Source organism: Eleutherodactylus coqui, chromosome 11, assembly GCF_035609145.1.
Source record: "Eleutherodactylus coqui strain aEleCoq1 chromosome 11, aEleCoq1.hap1, whole genome shotgun sequence".
In the NCBI taxonomy this organism is placed as follows: Eukaryota; Metazoa; Chordata; class Amphibia; order Anura; family Eleutherodactylidae; genus Eleutherodactylus; species Eleutherodactylus coqui.
In genome coordinates, this window is record NC_089847.1 from 117,005,830 (window position 1) to 117,026,083 (window position 20,254).

General features: G+C 45.5%; 1 protein-coding gene across 1 annotated transcript; it reads left to right on the forward strand.

Moving 5' to 3' along the window:
* Window positions 1–2,303: 2,303 nt before the first annotated feature.
* On the forward strand, window positions 2,304–17,547 carry ACP2 (acid phosphatase 2, lysosomal). Its single transcript, XM_066583351.1, has 11 exons — window positions 2,304–2,469; window positions 4,736–4,831; window positions 6,035–6,121; window positions 6,245–6,397; window positions 8,178–8,276; window positions 8,446–8,535; window positions 9,489–9,621; window positions 12,353–12,438; window positions 12,967–13,073; window positions 14,826–15,001; window positions 15,313–17,547. The coding sequence occupies exons 1-11, from the start codon at window positions 2,350–2,352 to the stop codon at window positions 15,447–15,449; spliced, it is 1,284 nt and encodes a 427-aa protein (XP_066439448.1). The 5' UTR covers window positions 2,304–2,349; the 3' UTR covers window positions 15,450–17,547.
* Window positions 17,548–20,254: the final 2,707 nt, after the last annotated feature.

Below are 20,254 nucleotides of genomic sequence, written 5' to 3' on the forward strand. Positions count from 1 at the left end.
TACTGAGCATCTCTGGGAAGAACTGGAACGTTGAGTCAGGAAATATGAACAGTGTCCATCATCTTTGAGAGAACTGGCCGGATGTTTGCAGGATGAATGGAGGGAAATATCAGCTGAAGTGTATCTGATGTTAGTAGAAAGTACAGAGTACCCAATGTCATTAGGACCAAAGGAGCCCCATTAAGTATTAACATATGGAAATAAATACGACTTGTGATTGGTGCTCAGGGGTCCAGTTACTTTTGGTAGAACGGTGTATGTATACTTATGTAATAATTCATGCTTCTGCGTCATATTCACTCATAGTTTACATGCAGAGTTTGTCCCTACGGCAATTTCCTCATATTTGACTGACACTTTCTACTTTACATGAGCCTATTGACTGCAGTCGTAAACCAGTCATGCCAGATAGTCAAGATGAAACCAATTTCCTGCTCCTGTCAAAAGTTTATCTAAACTTCTCACCACTTATCAGATGACAAGGCTGCACAGCTGCACGTAGCTCGTATGAAGCCGCCATCACAAGGCCTGATATGGTGCTTGTCAACATGCGATGTACCCGCGGATGGGAGGCATTTTCTTTAAAAACCGCCTCCCATCACTTCAGATAAAGTTGCAATCAACTTTTCAATGGGCATCCTCGCATCGCACTCGCGTGCGCCTCATGCTCCGTGTGACGTGTTTTCCAGCCCCATTGAAAACAAAGGGTGATGCGTTCCAAAGGGGAACGCCCAAAGAAGGACATGTCGTGAATTTTTTTCCCGCATTGCAATGTGATGCCGGCGGTGACGACAGTCGTTCAGTCTAAAAGGAGCATGAGCGAAAAAATACGCTTTTCTTAAATAAACGATCACTGGAGCCGAACACAACCCAACAATGTCAGCTGACGTAGCGCCTCAGAAGGGGCGGCTATCAACACACAGGTGAGGGCGATATCGGGCCGGGAAACTAGGCCTGATATTGTGTTCGCAAACATGCGTTCTCGCGGCGATGCATTGACAAAAACGTCTCCCATCACTTCGGGAAAGTAGCGATCCTCCGGCGTGATTTTCAGCCACACTGGAGGGTCAGCAAGTGTTTCCCATTGTTCATTGGGGAACGCAATAAGATAGAACACGCCGCGATTTAATCTCCCACTGCGATGCGAGTAAACATCGCTTGTGTATACGACTTCATTAAAGAAAAGCGCGTGAAAGCGGGCAGACGCACAAACCTCGTGGGAATTTGGACCCCATTCTTTTGAATGGAGTCATATACATGAGCGATGTTTTACCGCATCACGGTGACGGGGGGAAAAAATCGCGGCATGCCCGATCTTTTTGAGTTCCTCAGAATGCAGCGCCCATTGTTTCCAATGGGACGGTAAATACGTTGCACGACGCGCAATGTGACCGCCAGGTTTGCCTTTGAAAACAACGGAAAACACTTGCCGATCCTCTAACTCGCCTGAAATCCCTGCCGCAGGATCGCTACTCTACTGAAATGATGGGAGGCGTTTTGCCATAAAACACATTGTTTCCCTGTGAAAACGCACGTTGGCGAGCGTGATATACAGCTGTGTTTCCCGCCCCGATATCGCGCTCGCCAGTGTGTAGGTCGCCTCAGGCTTCCTACACAGGGTTGAGCGTGATATCGGTTCGTGAAACTCAGCCCGTTATTGCGCACAAGCGGATGCAAGGCGGCTTTCTGTCGCGGAGGATCGGGAAGTGTTTCCCATTGTTGTCGCCATGTGATGTGTTTTCCTGTCCCATTGGAAACAATGGGCGATGTGTTCCGTGGGAACGCCCAAAGATAGGACATGCCGCGATTTTTTCCCAGCACCGCGATTCAAAAGAATGGCGTTCATATTCATGCGACGTTTGTGCTTCTCGCAATGAACAAATCTCACGCAATTTTCCCAGCCGTGTGAAAGCGGCCTCAGGCATGATTTTTATCTCAGCTCTTCGTTGGACTCCACGGTCACATTTTTGTGGCATAAGCATTTTTTTCCCTAAAAGTATTTTCTAGTAAACCGTACAAGTCCTGCGTAAAACAATGGATTAAAACCTACATTACATTTATCAAATACCACGCCTCACCACTAGAGGGCTTCTCACACGCTGTTGGCTGAATTTAATAATATCCTCCTAATTGCTGTTCCACACTTGGCCACCAGGGGCACAAGGAGAGGAAGCAGGATGTTGATTTATCACTCAGCGTCACAACGTCACGCAAACTGACGTAACATCATGTGACCGACTTCACCTTTGAACCGGCAGCCATGTTTCTACTCTTGTGTTACCGCGATATTATTCCCCAGGAAGTGTGGCTCTGTACAAGGGGTTCCGGCTTCGGACATTTTGAAGGATTATGGCTGTCAGGAGCGGGTCGGGATTAATAATCCCACTGGGGATGGTGGTGCTAATATCGGGGCAGCTCCTGGCCGCTGTACAGGTCGCACAGGCTCACCAGCTGCGCTTTGTCACCGTGGTGAGTACGGTAGGGGGCGCCCGTCAGCCATTCTCATTATAGTACCCGGAAGTGAGTCCGGTAGAGGGGGTTTCTGGACGGGCAGCTGTGGACGTGTTGTTGTTTACATCATGTGACGTGTAATAAGTGACATTACCTCAGAAATTAATATTTCTAGGCCCTAGTCTGTGAGGCCGTTGTTGCCCTGGCAACGCTGTATAATGTGGTTTATAGCAACTATTGGAAGCGTCTAGATAAATAAGAGAAACCTAAACGCCAGGAAACCGGGTTCCTCGTTATGAAACAAACATAGAAAAACCTGAAAAATTCTCTATTTTGTTATCGTACATGAAATCGTATATTTCACTGAACAATTCCATCACGTCTGCGTCCAGCGGAGACCGCTAAGTTCACGCGGCGGAAACGGACACGGATTTGGTGTGGAATCTGTGCAATTCAATATAAAGCTCGCCTCCCATTTGTTGGGCCAGATTCCACACACGTAATTCGCGCACCGCAGATTATTCCACAGACGCCTTTAAATAAATGTCGCCGAAAAAAATAAGTGATGTCATTTGTTGACGTGGATTTCACGCCGGATTATCCACATGCAGATCAGCGCCATTCAATAGGGTCGATAATGCAAACTCGAACCGGTGAACGCACATAGATGGCAGAAAGCCGAGACTCGGGCACAGATTACAGAAGGCGCCACGTACACACGCCTTTAGGCCGCGGTCAAACCGTGGAAATCGACACGGAAAGGAAATCCGCAGTGTAGTTTATTCGACGCGGATATAAAATCCGCCTTGCGGAATAAAATAGGTGAGCGGTCGCTTCTCGATGCAGATTCCAAGTGGACTCCATGTTGGCTCAGCCTCGGACATCTGTGGTGGATAATGCGGGCAGATCTGCGTCCGAATTTTTTTTTTCTTTTTCCAAAGCCGATTATGCCGCCATGCTCTTAGGTGAAATCGCTAGACATGGGTAGTTACAAAAAAAAGTAAGGTGTGAGGCCTCATGCCCACGGGATAAAAATCCGCAGCGTTTTTCCCGCACGCGGATCCGCGCCCCATAGGGATGCATTGGACGTCCGCAGGTAGTTAAATACCCGCGGATGTCACTTTTCCCTTCAGGCGTGGATCCGCGTGCGGGAAAAAAAACCGCGACATGCTCCATTTTCGTGCGGGTCTCCCGCAGGCTTCTATTGAAGCCTGTGGAAGCCGTCCGGATCCGTGGCACACCCGTACCTGAATAAAAACTTGCCTGTCCGGACGCTGCGGATCTTCCCTCCGTCGCGGCCGGATCTTCTTTTTTCGGCCCGGCCCATGCGCATGGCACGCTGCCGGCGTGCTGAGGACATCCGCTGGGCCGAAGAAAGAAGATCCGGTCGTGACGGAGGGAAGATCCGCAGCGTCCGGACAGGTGAGTTTAATTTTATTTTCAGCCTCATGTCCGCGGGAAAGGAGGGACCCGCTGCGGGATTCTGCATGGAGAATCCGTAGCGGGCCTGATTTTCCCCGTGGACATGAGGCCTAAAGGACGGACTACGTTGCTTATCGCTTTTTTTTTTTTCCTTCTTTCTTGAGTTTGGCTCCAAAAAGTGCGCGTGTGACTAAATTCGCCTTCATACGTAGCGGACTGTCTACAAGCTCGCCACAGAAAATGAGCCAAAAATCCGCAGGGGCCAAATCTGCACTCCAATGCTGTGGATTTTGCTTTAGGCCTACTAGCGGATCTGCCTCGGCTTTTAACCCTTGTATTGCCAGGAACGCGAAGAGACAGGACATCCAGCGAATTAAATTTTTTTTCTTGCACCACATCGTTCAAAAGAATGGGTTTCATATTCGCGCATTTCACAATGCAGAAATCATGCATGTTTTTCCCGGCCGTGTGAAAGTCCATGTCAATACGCAAAATCCGCGTGTGGAAATCTGACATGAAAAATCACATGTCTGTGTGTTTCCCCCTCAAGAAGTGACATAAAGAAATGTTAATCCCCCCCCCCCCCCGTGTCAGATTTCCGCACATAGATTAAGCGTATTGACAAATTCCGCATGTGGATCCGTGTCTAATAGACTTAGATTTTTGATGTGGAATTGGCGTAGAATTCTTCCACGAGGAAGTCCGCCGTGTGAACCTCCTCTTAGGCGGCCTAAGGCTTCATGTTGGGTAAAAAATAGTCTGAAATGGCGAATTCCAGCCGCTTAGAAGGACGCACATTGGGCTTCTCCGGCATCCGTTATGTCCTATGTGTAGAGGGTTTATATGATGGTTTATCTTCCAGGTGTATCGGCACGGGGACCGCTCGCCGGTGAGGGCCTATCCTAAGGACGTGCATCAGGAGAGCGCCTGGCCGCAAGGATTTGGGCAGCTGACGCAGGTGGGATCGCCTCTTGGCATTAGTTTTGTTTTACACCATCAGCCCAACTTTACGGTGAATCTTCACCTTTTAACCCTTTCCAATCCAATCTGTATCCTGGTTTTCCTAGGGGGCTTACTCTTTTTCTGCCATTATACAATGGCACTATATGCTGGCTAAAGCCAGTACTGCATGAGGTGACACGTTTGATAGGCTCCGACAGCAGAGAGGCTGGCAATATACAGTAAGAGAACCCCGACGGACGTCTTCCAACATCGGAGCTGTACAGCCTTAAATCATAATGTCTTCAGAGGTCAGACAGTGGATTGGAAAGGGTTAACATCATGTTGGGATCCAAAATTCTGTGCTGATCAATTTCTTAACATATCTTCATAGTGGTGGGAACTATATACACCGCTACCTGCAGTCAGTATATAGTCTGACTCTATACTGTGTATTGTATATGCTCTCTACATTCGCATGGTAAACATCCACATCAGACTAAGTCCATCGGAAATCTGTGGCAGAAATCCACACCTTTCAGTGCAGAATACTGCCATGGATTTGCGTTAAAGCAGCGATGGATCCGCACGCGTGTCGGCTTCATTCAACGGGGATAATCCACGAACAGAAAATCGAGCACAGATTGCTCATTAAGACGTGAAATGCCCTTTTTTTCCGACAACGTGGATTTCAACCGCTTATTTAATGTGTGACCTGCTGCAAATTATGCTGTATGGTCATAGCCTAAAGGTCCATTTACACGCAACGATTATTGCTCATAATTCGGTCAAACGCCCGCAAATGAGTGATCATCGTTGCGTGTAAACACTGCCATTGTTCACTTTTCGCTAAACGATGGTTTTAAGGTGAGCTTAAAAGCTATCCTTCAGCCGGAGAGCGATAACAGGGACCGCACGCTGTGTTCTGCACGGGAGTTTAAGATTACATTGTATTCAAGAACAATGGAACTGTGTGTAGAGCTCAGACTACATGCTGTGCTCTGCAAACAGCTTCCAGAGGCCCTCTCACACACAAATGAAGCTGATAAAGTATTAATGGACATTAGTGTCCATTAACACTTTATGCAAAAGGATCCTTAAAACTGTCAATCTTTCAGTCGTTTGTCTCTACACTATGCAGCAAGCTCCCTCTAGTGGCTGCAGGTAGATAATATTAGTATATATTCTCTTATAGTAAATTAGGCTTCTTTTTTCTCTTTAGATTGGGATGAAGCAGCACTGGGACTTGGGCCAGGCACTGCGAGCACGGTACAAAGGATTCCTCAACGAGTCTTACAACGTGCATGAGGTAAGTGTCCTTATCAGGGTTCAAGGAAAGCTTTGCGACAAATGTTTTAATTAGTTTGTTTCTCTGCACCACTATAGTTTTACATTATCACGGCTCCTTACATTTGTACCTGTTCATGCCCAGATCTATGTGAGGAGCACAGACGTGGACCGGACACTAATGAGTGCAGAGGCAAACTTAGCCGGCCTGTACCCACCTGAAGACTCTCAGATCTTCAACCCAAATATCTCATGGCAGCCAATCCCAGTGCACACTGTACCAGATTCTGAAGAGCAGGTAAGTAATGGTGTTACTGGCAGCACTTAGGCAGCATGGTGGATCGTTCACTGGTGCCTCGCTGGGGTTCTGGTACGACCAAGGACAACATCTGCATGGAGTTTGTGTGTTCTTCCTATGTTTCCGTGGATGTTCTCTACATACTCAGATTCCCTTTCACACTCCAAAAACATACTACTCCTAGATGCATATAGATTGTGATCCCCAATGGGGACAGCGCCCAATGTAAGTGGTGATAATCTGTGTATAGCGCTGCTGAATATGTATGTGTCATATAATTAGTATGTTTATCTGGCATTCTGTAAATATAATGGGCACACCAATGAGATCTGAAGATCTGATCTCTGACTCATATTTTTAAAGAGATTGAGAAATGCCTCCCTTGTTAGTCTTGTTCATATCCTTAAAGGCAACCTGTCATTAGGAGAGATTGCCTTTTATATTATATTTATAGAGCACCCTGGAAAGTTTAATTACTGGGCAGCTTTCCATCCTTAAGGATGTGTTCAGACGTAGCTGATTTGCTGCAGATTTTAGTGCCGATTAGCACCAGTTTGCACCCCTTCCATTGAAATTTAATTAAAAGAGTGAAATCTGCTGCAGATCTGCACAAAATTAGCTACCTGTTGAATACACCCAAAGATTATGTTTACACGGGGCGGAAATGCTGCAGAATGTCCGTAGGGTAAAAAAGTCAAAAGCCCCACCATTGGCCTGGATTTTGAATCAATATCCGCTTTGTATTCACAGGTGATTTCAGGAAATACAGCGCTCACCTCCAAAGTCTTTGGCTGTCAGCGCTTCCTTCACCCGCTACCCTGGCACTTGGTCACTTATGCATCACCTGACCAGTGGTGCAGTGTTCATTAGAGGCCGCCAGGTATTGGGCAAAGGAAATGCTGATACCCGAAGACTTTAGAGGTGAGCGCTGTATTTCCTGAAATTATCTGCATTGCACAGCTGATTTTGAGTCTAAATCCACGACAATGGTGCAGATTTTGACTCTGTTTTGGATGCAGAAATGCTACAGAATTTTCCGCTGTGGACATTCTGCAGCATTTCTGCCCTGTGTAAACGCACCCTAAAGGGATATTTCCATCTTGGGAAGTTATCCCCTGTCCACAGGATAGGGAATAACATGCTTATCCCTGATCCCAAGGTTTCACCCTTGGCGTATCCTGTAGTTTTGACAGTGGTGGCCGTGGATGTGAGCCTCGGCTCTAGAAGGGATACAGTTTCTACTTAGGAAGAGCACCTAGAAGGTGTGAGAAGACTTATAAGGACATTCATACTCCTCTGGGGAAAAAATGGAAGATGGAATAACAGCTCTACGGCGCCACCTGTTAGAAGGCAGCATTCCTGCAAGTCAATGTCTGAACTTTTAGCAGGCCTTGTAACAATGAAAGCCAGAACCTTCTCCAGAAGGAAAAGGTAACCATGTACAGACAGCTGTTTCGTGTTTATTGCCCCTCATCAGTAGGTTTCTGGCTGGCTGGGTTAGGGGCCCATGATCTGGGTCGGGAGGGGTAAAGTTTCTCTGTATGGAGAGCACCTAGAACGTGTAAGGAGACTTTTATGAGGCTCCATTCACTTCAACGGGTCTGCTGGACACAGCTGAGTTCAAGCGCTTGGCTATCTCTGCTGGTCCCATTGAAGTGAATGGAGCGATAGCTCACCTGCGCATCCACCACTGTCGCAACTACAACCTCAGGACACATCAGTCGCTGTTCCCTTTTGTTGTGTTAGTTTTAGCTGGTGACACAGATTTGTTTTATTTCAGCTCCTAAAATTTCCGATTCTCCCTTGTCCAAAATACCTGAAGTTGCAAGAAGAGACGCGGCACTCTCCCGAATATGTCAACAAGACCAGAGACAATTTGGTAAAAGAAACCGAAAAAGGCGCATTCACATATTAGAGTCTTTACTGCAGTTTTCTGAAACTGACGAATGCTGCGGTCATATCTGCAATGTGTGAATAAACCGTAAATGTGTTATTCAAGTCAAAAATGGAGCAACGCTTTATACTTAAGCCTTGTGTGTATTCTATAGGACTTCCTGCATATGGTCGCCAATGAAACTGGACTCTCGGACTGCTCATTAGAATCTGTGTGGACCATCTATGACGTCTTGTTCTGTGAGGTCAGTCATAGTCTCCCCCCTGGATATCACATGGCAAACTACTGGGAAGAACTGATATTTCATGGGAATTCCATGAGTTTTTAGTACTTGGGGCAATATGTTATTTTGGGAATGAGGAGGTAGTCTATTGATTTTTTTTTTTTTTTATGGACAGTATAGTCTAAAGCGCTGGAACGGGGCACCTGGGGATAATGAAATGCAGCCCTCTGAACTCCTCGTTACCTCACCTTTTAAGCCCCATAACATAGTTTATAGGGTTCAAAGGTGATGACAGGTTCCCTTTAAAGAGGATCTCTACTGATACATAACAAAGGTATGTGGTTGATCATGACAGCTCGTCTGCTGACCGACTGCTTTTCCCCCTTCTTTAGTATCGGTACAGTGCCAGTCTAGCTCTGTCACATCTGTCTGGTTGCTACGGAATTCACTGACTAGTAACCAGAGACCTTTCTCTAGATAGCGTGTCCTCAGAAACCAGTCTGTCTCAGATTTCCCAGTTGTTGGCTCAAGGCAGAATGGGCTCCAAACTCCCTCATTGCCATAGGAGGTGGTAACATTAAGAAAAGTTCTTGTGTACCCCCACAGGGTTACTGGACGCTGTACGGGGGCAGAGATGACAGGAACATGATCTTTCTTCCCATTGTCACTTGTACTTTCTCTCTTGCTGCCCCTTTCTTACATAAACAAAACCAGGAGGTAAAACTTTTCCTCCAGCTCCATGACCACTGTGGCGGATGACACTGAGGTGCCATTGCGAAGCGCAGCGACAAGGGGCTGCGTCATTCCTCCTATCATCCCCCTGTCCTATAAACTCTGTGCACCAGGTTGAGTCATAGGCTTCATTGGTTGAAAGCTGAGGCATGCAAGATAAAATAATTCCCATTGTCTGATATTCTTTCCCCCACATTTCTTTCTGGTTTCTCATTGACCTTTTGCTTTTTTTTCTGCTTTAGTCTAGACATAACCTGAGCCGGCCATCCTGGGCCACACAGGACGTTCTGAACAGACTGAGTGATTTAAAGGATTTCAGCTTCAGGTTCCTCTTTGGGATCATTGAACAGGAACAGAAAGCACGATTGCAAGGAGGTAACAGGAGCAGCCATTCAGTTCCAGGCATCGATCTAAGTTGTAAATTCAGACTCTATAGGCCATGGTCACATGGGGCAGATTTGCTGTGGATTTTTCATATGGACCCTCCACACGGAAAATCTGTGGGATTTACAAGAGCAGCAAAGTAGATGAGATTTTCAGAATCTCGTTGACACACAAAACCTGTATGGAAATTCCCATCCGCATCATTTATAGCACTAGATTTTCTGTTACGATTCCACCTGTTCAAATTAGGAGGTAAATTCTGCACCAAAATCTGCATAAAACGATGCGGTTTTTGATACCTATTTTACAGTGTAAAGTCCGCAGCGAATCCATCTGGTGCGGACAAAGCCTAAAGCTAATTTCACACAGTGCGATATCCGGCCATGAAACTCTTCCCAATATTGCACTCAGTAATGTGCGATGTCCCCGTGGATGCAGGGCGTTTCTGTGTCAAAAACATCTCTCATCACTTCAGGGTAGTAGAGATCCTTTGGAATGGCAAGTGTTTCCTATTGTTTTCAATGGAAAGCATCACACGCTGTGTCATGCTTTTGCCGGCCCAATTGAAAACCATGGACTATGCATTTCTAGGGAACGTCCAAAGATAGGACATGTCGAGATTTTTTTTCCCGTGCCGCGATGGGGAAAAAAAAAATCTCTTCTGTGTATGACCCTATTCAAAAGAATAGCTAACACTGGGAAGAGCCCACTAACTAATTTTAAACATAAAATATAACTTTTATGTTAAAAATTGAGCTCACTGACAAACATACACAAATATATATCGATCTATATAATCAATTTTGATCAGTAAAGTATCAACTATATAGTGCCAGCATTGATGGATTATCTTGGTGGACAAAAAAAATTAATTATGCACGAGCAACTTGTTCTTATATATCGTGCAGAGATTGATTTATTCTCCCAAAATCGACGCGTTTCTTCAGTCACCTCCAACCCGTGACTGATTCATCAGGATGGGGAGGTGGTATGCTACACAATTGGGTCCACTTTGATGATAGATATTAAAGATGTATTGTTCACTTGTAAACCACCCTTTTCTTTCCTTTGGGTTTTTTTGTGTTGACCACTTGTACACTTCCCTTCTTTCTCTAGGGGTTTTTTTCACATAAAATGGGAAATTTACTTTCCCCCAAACTAGATGATACTTATATTAAATGGTCTGAGTTATGATATTGATTGGTTTCAGCTCAGCACTTGAAGTATACACCCCAGATTGATTAAGCCTAGTCGTGGTTAATGGATGCCATTCAAACTAATTCTTAACCACGTTGATGATATCACTCAGGAATCCCATGGTTAGGATGATAAATTAAAGATGTTGCACAGGCTAGTGTCAATCAGATACGTGTATCTCTGCTGTCTATCAGACTTATAGTCATTAGTATGATCTATTCCATGAATTACTAGCTCACTGGGGTACTTCTATGTGGCTGTCCCTGATATTTATTCATAAACTATCAGTGGCTGACAGATGTTATGTAGCTACTTTAAATTCCTAAAGTGCGGTCAAAACACACAGTTGAGCCTACATATTATAGGCCCATTGATAGCAAGTGTTATCCTTAGTGTCCTTTTTGTCAGACTTTAAGGTTAGTCTAAATCAAAAGAGCTAGATACCTTGGCTCAATTGTAGTGACCAAACACTAAAGCTGACCTAGTTTGCTACCCGGATCACTAAAAGGAGCTTTGACATGGTGCTGGAATAAGATGTAATCTCTGATAGCGCTCTTTATCCATTCCCACACACCACAGCAATTTGCAACCGCCGGGATCAATGTCCCACAGTAAACTGACAGACCTCAAAAGAATGGTATTCATATTCATGTGTCTCGCAGCGCCCAAATTTTGCGCAAATATTTCGCCCTGCGAAAGTAGCCTAAGGCTGGAAACACATGTTCAGTTTTTGGTGCTTTTTTTGAGCCAAAGCCGCGAATGGATTCGGGAGGAATGGTGAATATAAAGGAAAGGCTTCTACTTCTTCCTGCTGGATGCACTTCTGACTTTGGCTATTTCAAGTCAAGCATTTCCAGCGCTGGGCTTAGTATGATTTTCTCCAGCGCACAGTGCGCCTAATACGTGAAGAGGGGCAGGCGTATTAAGCACACCCCGACACCTTCATGCGCATTCTCAGAAATGTATGGTTTACATTTCTGGTATAATTTGCCCCAGTTTCTGACTTAAATTATACATAAATCTGTTGCTCGGCGTGTTCACCCCATCCCCCTCTCGACAAGCCCCACCTAGCTTTTACAAACGTACATAGGTTTGCACAAAATGTCAAAAAAGTCACACGTTTCTTTGCAGATTTGCACAAAAAAATGGCATAAACCTCTTAGTAAATGTCCCCCGTGGAGTCTTTGTGACAGTTTTTTTTTTTTGCCTAAAACAGAGAGAGGAGAATTCTTAGTGTCTCCTCTATTCTTGTCCCTCTCGGGATCACTTCTGGCTTTAGTGCAAAAACTACATGTGTTTTTTCAGCCTTTTACGGGATACATGGACTGGGTTGGACATGACGGTCTGAAACCACAGCTGGTTTTAGAAGTTACAGCTTGCACCAACCTGGAGCAATAGTTGGAAGATGGAATTCCCAGTCCCCTCCGTGTGAAACAATGGTGCCGCACAGCCATGATAGGAAATGATTTGTCACATGCAGGTTGGTTGCTCTCACTCAGTTTGATAAGTCTCTTGTTTTGTGCAGGTGTTTTGGTGGCTCAGATCCTGAAGAACATAACAGCCGCTGCACAGAATCCCTCCAAAGGCCTGACGTTCATTGCATACTCAACAGTAAGTGATGATCAATGGAGGTTTTCTGTAAAGTTACATGAACTGAATGCCCGGCGATATAAAGTCCTAACAACTAAAGTAACATCCTCCTTTGTCTTACATTGTCCGTAACCATTAGGCTGGGCTCACACAAACGTATCTCGCAGAATGTAAGCGTGCCGCCCATCACCATGTACTATCTTGGCGTGTATGCGCTTGTAATACGCGCTAAGCTAGAACATGCTGTGATATTTTTTTTCTTGCAAGCGTAATTTACACAATTCGTGTGAGCACCAGCATGGCCACCTATGGGATATAGGTAAAGCGTATTACGCGCACAAAACCTGCATGCGTAATATGCCGTTACCATACGCTCTTGTGAGACAGCCCTTTCATATAGAGATGTGTTGAGGCTTTTAATGGGGACATTACTCTGTTGGGATCACCTGATATTGCAGTCTAGTTTTGCAGCAGTGCAGTAATGATATCTACGTCATATTCTAATATTGTATTTGGCGAATCTCTTACCAACACTTCTATTTCCCCCAGCACGATACCACACTGGGCGCTCTGCAGATGGCACTAGACGTCTACAACGGAAAACAGGCTCCTTATGCTTCCTGCCATATATTCGAGCTGTATGAAGAGTCTCCTGGGTATGATTCTAGCATGAACAGTAATCTGCTTATATCATGAATCCCATTTATTTCATGTGGTCTGTGGCAGTTAGTATACCGGGGGTGTACAACCTTCTGTGTGCTGAGGGCCACAATATCATTTTGTACCACTCTCAAGGGCAGCAATAAAACTTAAAAAGGTTTTACCCTCTGAAACATTCATGGCATATTGAGCGTTTATGCCATAAATATCTGATAGGGGCATGGTGCACTTCTAGGACTTCCACCTATCGGAAGAATGGGGGTCCAATATGGAGAGGAGGAGAACATGCATGTATGTGGCTCTCTACATTGTATATTATGGATGTTGTGGTAACATCCTAGTACTTCACAACTCCCTTAAACTACAATGGAGAACGCTGCATGTATAGTCAGCCACCTCTAACTCATATACTCCTCTTTGGAGTGTCACAGGGTCTTTGTCGGGTTAAGGGATCCTATTGCTCTGCTATGAGGAACCAGTAGATGGCTACACAGTACACCATTAGTATCTGCCAGCTTCTGCTCATGAGTTGTAGATCACTTCTCTTCTTTCTGCAATGGGAACTACACAGACAAGCATTTTTGTGTCCAGATGTTTGAGGGATGCCCACACTGGCATTGTGGGCTACATGTTGTGCAACCCTGAGTTATACTGCATGTATAGTGTCTGTGCTGTTTCAGCTATTAGGGCAATCGCCATATGAATGCCCACTCCAGAAATGGCTTAAAGTAGTTTTTCAATTTTGGGACAAAACCCTGTCTTTGGGTGGAAGAGGCATGCAAGTATATTACCTGCACTTGTTCTTCTCTGCCATTCCTCATCTGCCAGTTCCAGGCCCTGTTTTTGGCCATCCGTGATGGCTGCTGCAATTTCTTAAAGGGGTTGTCCCGCGCCGAAACTGTTTTATTTTTTTTTTCAACCCCCCCCCCCCCTCCTGATTGGCTGGAATCGGCACGTGACGGGGCGGAGCTACGAGAAGCTACACCGAGCCCCATTGAGAAGAGCAGAAGACCCGGACTGCGCAAGCGCGTCTAATTTGGCCATTAGACGGCGAAAATTAGACGGCAACCATGGAGACGAGGACGCCAGCAACGGAACAGGTAAGTGAAAAACTTTTTATAACTTCTGTATGGCTCATAATTAATGCACAATGTACATTACAAAGTGCATTAATATGGCCATACAGAAGTGTATAGACCCACTTGCTGCCGCGGGACAACCCCTTTAACTACTTAATCCACACTGTACTGCTCTGTGATTGTCTAGTGCTAATTATGTGGGCAGCTCTGGCCAATCAGAGAGCAGGTATAGTGTATTAGTAGTCTAACGCTACCAATGCACTGTGGAGATTGGGTAGTCTGAAGATTACATCGGCCATCTTGGATGGCTGAAAACAAGACCTGGATGGCAAAGAAGAACAACTAGAGGTAATATACCCCCTAGGGTGGGTATATGTGTGTGCATATATCATGTGATGTGGATTGTAAGTTTAGATCCTCACAATGTCCCACTGAAATTGAAGTGAATCAGCAAGTGTGGTCACTACAGCAGCCTTTAGGCCCATCATTCCAAGCACTGGTAACTTGGCGTAGAAGTAACCTGTGAAAAGATGCCTTCCACGCACTGCTGTTACCAATCTGATTGGTCTCATTTACACAATATGAGCAGACACTACACTATTGAGAATTTAGCTCATCATTTAAATGCCTTACCATATATAATATATATATTTTTTTGTCTCCTACCAGAAACTTCACAGTCGAGATGTATTTTAGAAACGACAGCACAAAGCAGCCCTTCCCGCTGACCCTACCAGGCTGCGTGCACAGCTGCCCTCTCGAAAAATTTCAGAGCCTGTTGGATCGAGTCATCTCTAAAGACAGGGAGAGCGAGTGTCAGGTCTGCAGCCCACGCAATGACACAGGTAAGGGAGCGGTGGAGAAACTTCCCAGGAATTTGCTGTGAGTGCATCAACTCTTCACCCTGGACACAATAAATTAATCAAGGCCTAAGTGAGGAGAAACTTCCGTAAAGTGTAGTCTGTCAATATTTTATATGATGCCTGTGGCTTATTAGACAGACGTGGCAGATGATCAATCCTTCCCTGAAGTAATGCGGGACAGTTTTGATATAAAACCGCCTCACATGTTGGCGATTATCGCATTCGCTTGTGTGAAATTAGCCTAAATCCTATGCCTAAGTTTCTGACTTTTATCTCTTGCTCTGTTTACATAGAAGTCATCGTGGGTCTCGTCGCCTGCGGGTGCATCCTCTTCCTCCTCATCATCCTGCTGCTCACGGTGCTATTCCGACAGAAGTCTCAACCCATAGGCTACCAGCACGTCTCTGATGTGGGGGAGGAACACAGCTGATGGACTGAGCTTCCCCCCCAATACCTAGCGGCCTTGATGCCTCTAATCTGATAACATCCAGAAGAGGCACAGAGGAATTTTAAATTTTTTTAAGCAATATTTTAAAATTCTTTTAAAGTTCAACATCTGAAGAAAATGTCATTTTAAACTTTAGAGTAAAAGGTTATAAAGGAACAAATCAATGCAAACAATCGCGCGGACATAGCAAGTCAACGGGTGCGTCACATGTAGCTGATCTGCTGCCGGTTTTGGTACAGATCTGCAGCAGATTTCACCTCTACAATTTGAATTCTATTGAAAGGGTTAAGTCTGCTGCAGATCTGCCGCGAATGGGCGATGTGCGAACGCACCCTTAGGAAACATATTAATCGTGTAATGGAGTCTGCAGTAACAAACCGACTCCATGACGTGATTGGCGGACAAGCGACCATCTTGCTGTTGGGGGTCTGTGTCATGTAGCTGTGTACTCTGGGGCTATAGTGGCTCCATCGCAGGGCTGCGGGTCAGTATCCTGGCTTCCCGTAAACAGACTGTGGCCACGTGGATTTGTACTGCCTGATTACAGTATTCTGTGCTGGCCACAGAAGTAAAGAGCGAGCCCAGCGTATTCGTTACCTGCGTCAGCGCTGCGCGGCATTAGGCTTTCTATAGGAATAATGTGGCTGTTCTGACTTGTCCTGTCATTCTATATATGTATACAAGCTTCTGCTCTCCCCGTTTATGGCCTCTGTGTAACATATACAACAGGAAGTATATATTAGACGGACGTCAAACAGTATCCTCTCTTACCAATAGGGTTCCATTGCTTTGGAGAAGAAAAACCACTTAACGTATACGTATTTTTAGTGTCTACCGCTGAATGGAATAGTCAACTATTAGAGCTCCTTCACACTGGCGAGAAAATCGTGTGAGTGAAAGCGTATGATTCTGAAACCGATGATTTTCAATAGTTTCATTCTCATTTGCGATGTTTTCGCTCCTGCGATGATGCGTGGAAAAAAAAATTGCAGCATGTCTTTTCTTTTTGTGATATCGCCCATTATGAATCGCAGCCCGATATCGCCCACGCCATTGTGAAGGAGCCCTTGGTCTACACTGTTCCGCCATCTTTGTAGGGCTACTCTGACGTATACCAGCCAGGTGTAATGGAACCCTATGGAGACGTTTCGCATGTATGTTGGGTGCTTTACCAACGTAGACGCTAAACGTGTATCACGAATATGATGTGAATGTACGCTAAAGCAGGGCTTCTCCCCTCCAGACCTCAATCCCCCCAACAGGTTATGGTTTGAGGACCTCCTATACAGAGAACACGTGAGGCTGCTTTCCCATGTTGCGTTCCTCTGCCGCATCTTAATTGCACATCAGAAATGCTGCTGAAAAGCGCATACGTTTTTATCATGAACCGCTACGGTTTTGCAATGCGGATATAAGACGCTTGTCTTCTCCATGTCAAGCGCGTTGGCCTCATGCCCTTGCCTGGTCGGTGCCCATCAACTGAAATCGCCTTGTAGAAACCATGGTAAAAATCCACACGGTTTTCAGCTGCGATCTTGATGTGCGGTTAACGTTCAGAGATGCCAAGGGAGCCCCACGTGGGATCACGGCTTAAGGGACCTTTCACACATATGGATGGCCTAGAGGGAAAGCCCTGCTTAGAACAGCCAACCACTAAACATCAGCGGCTCGGCCCGCCCATGTATAACATTGATGGTAAATGGCCGCCATGTAATGCTACAGGATTTACGCCAATTCTATTGAGTTTACAGAAATCTGTCTGAATCTTCACATGTGCCCTCTTGGGGCGGCTGCCATCATTTTTATGCCTTGGTCTATTGCTTTTTGTTTTCGTGTAGTCCCAACTGTTGTCTTTGTCCCTGGATATCCACTGTTTAGATCATTGACTCTTTGTGATCTGCTGCTGAGCAAAACTGGTACGCGGTCTACATAACTTACCGACCTCATACATGTGGGATTCTAAAGCCTTCGGACTGTTTATTTTGCACAATGATTTTAATGTATGTCGTATGTTTTTGTTTCTCTGTCTAAGGAGATTATATGTGACTTTTATCAAATAAAAATCGGAAGGATCGGGGAAGAGAGTATGTGATTTGTGAAGCTTCACCCGCGAGACCTCATTTTTATGGCCTGTTTCCCTTAAAGCCACTGTAATACATTAGTGAATTCCTCATAAGTACAGGGTGGTTAAAAAGGAGTGCTGCACAAGTAAAATTGTCCAGAATTGGTTTGAAGAGCATCCTAAAGAGTTGCTGAAATAGTGCGGTCTGCAGGGGTGCGTATGAATGGACCAGCATTTAAGGGATGTGGTGGAGAGGTCCATTCATAGCCAAGACCCCGCACCTACTAATACCGCATAGCTGTGGATGGCTATCCAGACAGCTTAAAATCCTTCTAGATGTCTTCCATCCACTGGTGGAACCAATGGCACGCCAAGCTGCTGCACTTTACAGGAGTCTTATAGAATATTGGCTCCTGTCCCATGACTTCTGGCACGTCACTGTATGCATTTATGCTCTTCTTACAGTACGGATTCAATAGAAATCTGACCACTGGTACAGTGGGATGCAGCAAAGGAAACCTGTCGCCTTCCTACAGCACCATAAACTAACTCATGGTGTTTTAGGGGAGGTGATAGGGAGCCACACACTGTATTTATTTGTACTCGCCTGGGAGAGTGTGCGCCCAGGACTGAAAAGACTTCAGCAGTGGGAACCAGGGCAGTCTAAAAAACACAGCACCCGGCTCTGTCACATCCCCTAACTGCACCAGAAGTTAGTTGATGGCGCTTTAGGCAGGTGCCAGGTTTGCTTTGAGCTGACCATACACAAGATACCTGTAGGCTTATAGCTATCTCTTCAACCCTCACACTTCATCCACTGTGCATGTATTATCAAAGAGAGAATCAGTTGCTGCCCGATCTTTGGCTTACCTCCTCCAGAGCAAAAAAAAAAAAGATTGCTTATGTTGAAATCCAACACTGATCTTTATCTGCCATCAAAGTAGAATCACTCAAGCACATTTGATGGTCAACTGATCCCACCCAATATACGTCTGTGTATGGCCATCTTACACGGGTGCGCGGGCCTGAGGCGACGCCACAAACAGATACAGGAGATCTGGCCTAAAGGTGAATATAAATGGTAGCAGCCAAACTTTGGTCTAGAAGTTATACACTATGGCTTCTTCTGGGTGCGCTACTACAGCTTTGTCTGTTTAGTTACCAATAACCAAATCTGTATATTTGCAAGTGGCCAATTTGTATTCCAGACCAGAGCTGATGACAGTGACCGGAAGTACAGCTGTCATTTATAGGAAAGGGGTCTCATGAGGACAACACACCAGAATAAAGAACTGCGGCGTGGTTTCAATGCTCACATACTGGAGCCCTCTGTGTATTACAAAGACAACCATTCATCGGAATGACCCCCGCATAATACTACATTCCCGGATGCTACAGGGGACGTTCATGTCTGGCTGAGGATTCCCATGGTCAATTCAGTTGTTTGCCAGAGGTGTCTTCAGCGCCGACCCCTTTCTGTAATCTATCCTTGTTGGGTATCTTGCTCTAAAGTAGATATCTGGACAATTTCTTTGGCCGTATCAGACCTCCCTCCACTGCGATGATGCCATTAGCGGGCAAACTTCAACAGAAGGGCAAGGGTACACAGAACTGTGCAGCAGGACAGCGTCCGGCTCCACTTGCCTTTTATATAGATTTTTAGTCCTATTATGAGTGACATATTTGTCATGCTAGGTGCTGATTAGGCCTGACCATGTTTAGATGGGTCCGTGGGTGACAGTGGGCTCTTTTAGCAATTTATAGGCCCCACTGTGCCCCAGCAATAAAACTCATCTCCATCACACTCCCACCACATCCTCTGCTTTGACCTCTTCTGGCCACCATGATGCAGATCGCAGATGCCACAATATCATTGCTCTGCCTGCGTGATGGAGGTGGTGCCAGGCAGCAGAACTGGCAGTAGTTAGCTTCTTATGCTGCCACTTCTATCAGATCCCTGTCTGCAAGATGCACGAACTGCTGATTTCAACCAATGATGACTGGATCGTTCCTACTGCTGAGTGAGCCCTAATACCTGCCTCGTTCGCAGGGTGCTGATGAGGCCCAGGTTCATCTACCTTAACTGCAATTGAAACCCTCCAAAGTCTACGTATATCTCACCTTTATACAGGGTGGGGGTGGGATTTTTCCATCACTACTGGTAGTGCCCTCTACAGGTCATTCCAGGACATAACAGGCTCTTACAAAGTAGTACACACACAGAAGGCTGTCCACCATCAGGGCTGTCCCAGCTGCCACTTTTTTAGTTTCTGATTCTGTTGCTCTCCTTGGGCTCTGGAACTTTGATTAGTGACCAGAAGTGATTGTGCCTAGGGTTACTTTAGCATAGTTCCTTATATTATCAGATCATTGTATACAGCAGCCTACTAGTGTTGGTTATGTAAGTACTAGTCAGCTTACCCTAGAGTAGATCCTAATGTTCTTGCAGTGCATCTATTCTAGTGGTAGGTCATGTAGCACTTTACTATAAGGTTCCTGATGAGAACCATATCTCACCGAAACGCGTTGAACCATTTTTGTCGCTCAGATTAAATTTTAAGAATCGTGCTAGTACGATCCCATACAAAGTACTGTTTTTTTTCTAGCTGCATTGGAATCTGGAAGTATCATTATATCGCCCTAATAGAGGGCGTTTCTTCCTTTAGTTGTTCAGCTAAGTACTCCGTTGGTAGGTAGGAGTAGGATGCAAGAATGTGGGGTTTCT

What these genes read in the sequence shown, in the direction of transcription:
- ACP2 (XM_066583351.1), top strand. Translation starts at nt 2,350, where the DNA reads ATGGCTGTCAGGAGCGGGTCGGGATTAATAATCCCACTGGGGATGGTG. An exon ending in GAAAGCACGATTGCAAGGAG is followed by an intron (nt 9,622 to 12,352) that starts GTAACAGGAGCA and finishes TGTTTTGTGCAG; the next exon opens with GTGTTTTGGTGGCTCAGATC. An exon ending in CAGCCCACGCAATGACACAG is followed by an intron (nt 15,002 to 15,312) that starts GTAAGGGAGCGG and finishes CTGTTTACATAG; the next exon opens with AAGTCATCGTGGGTCTCGTC.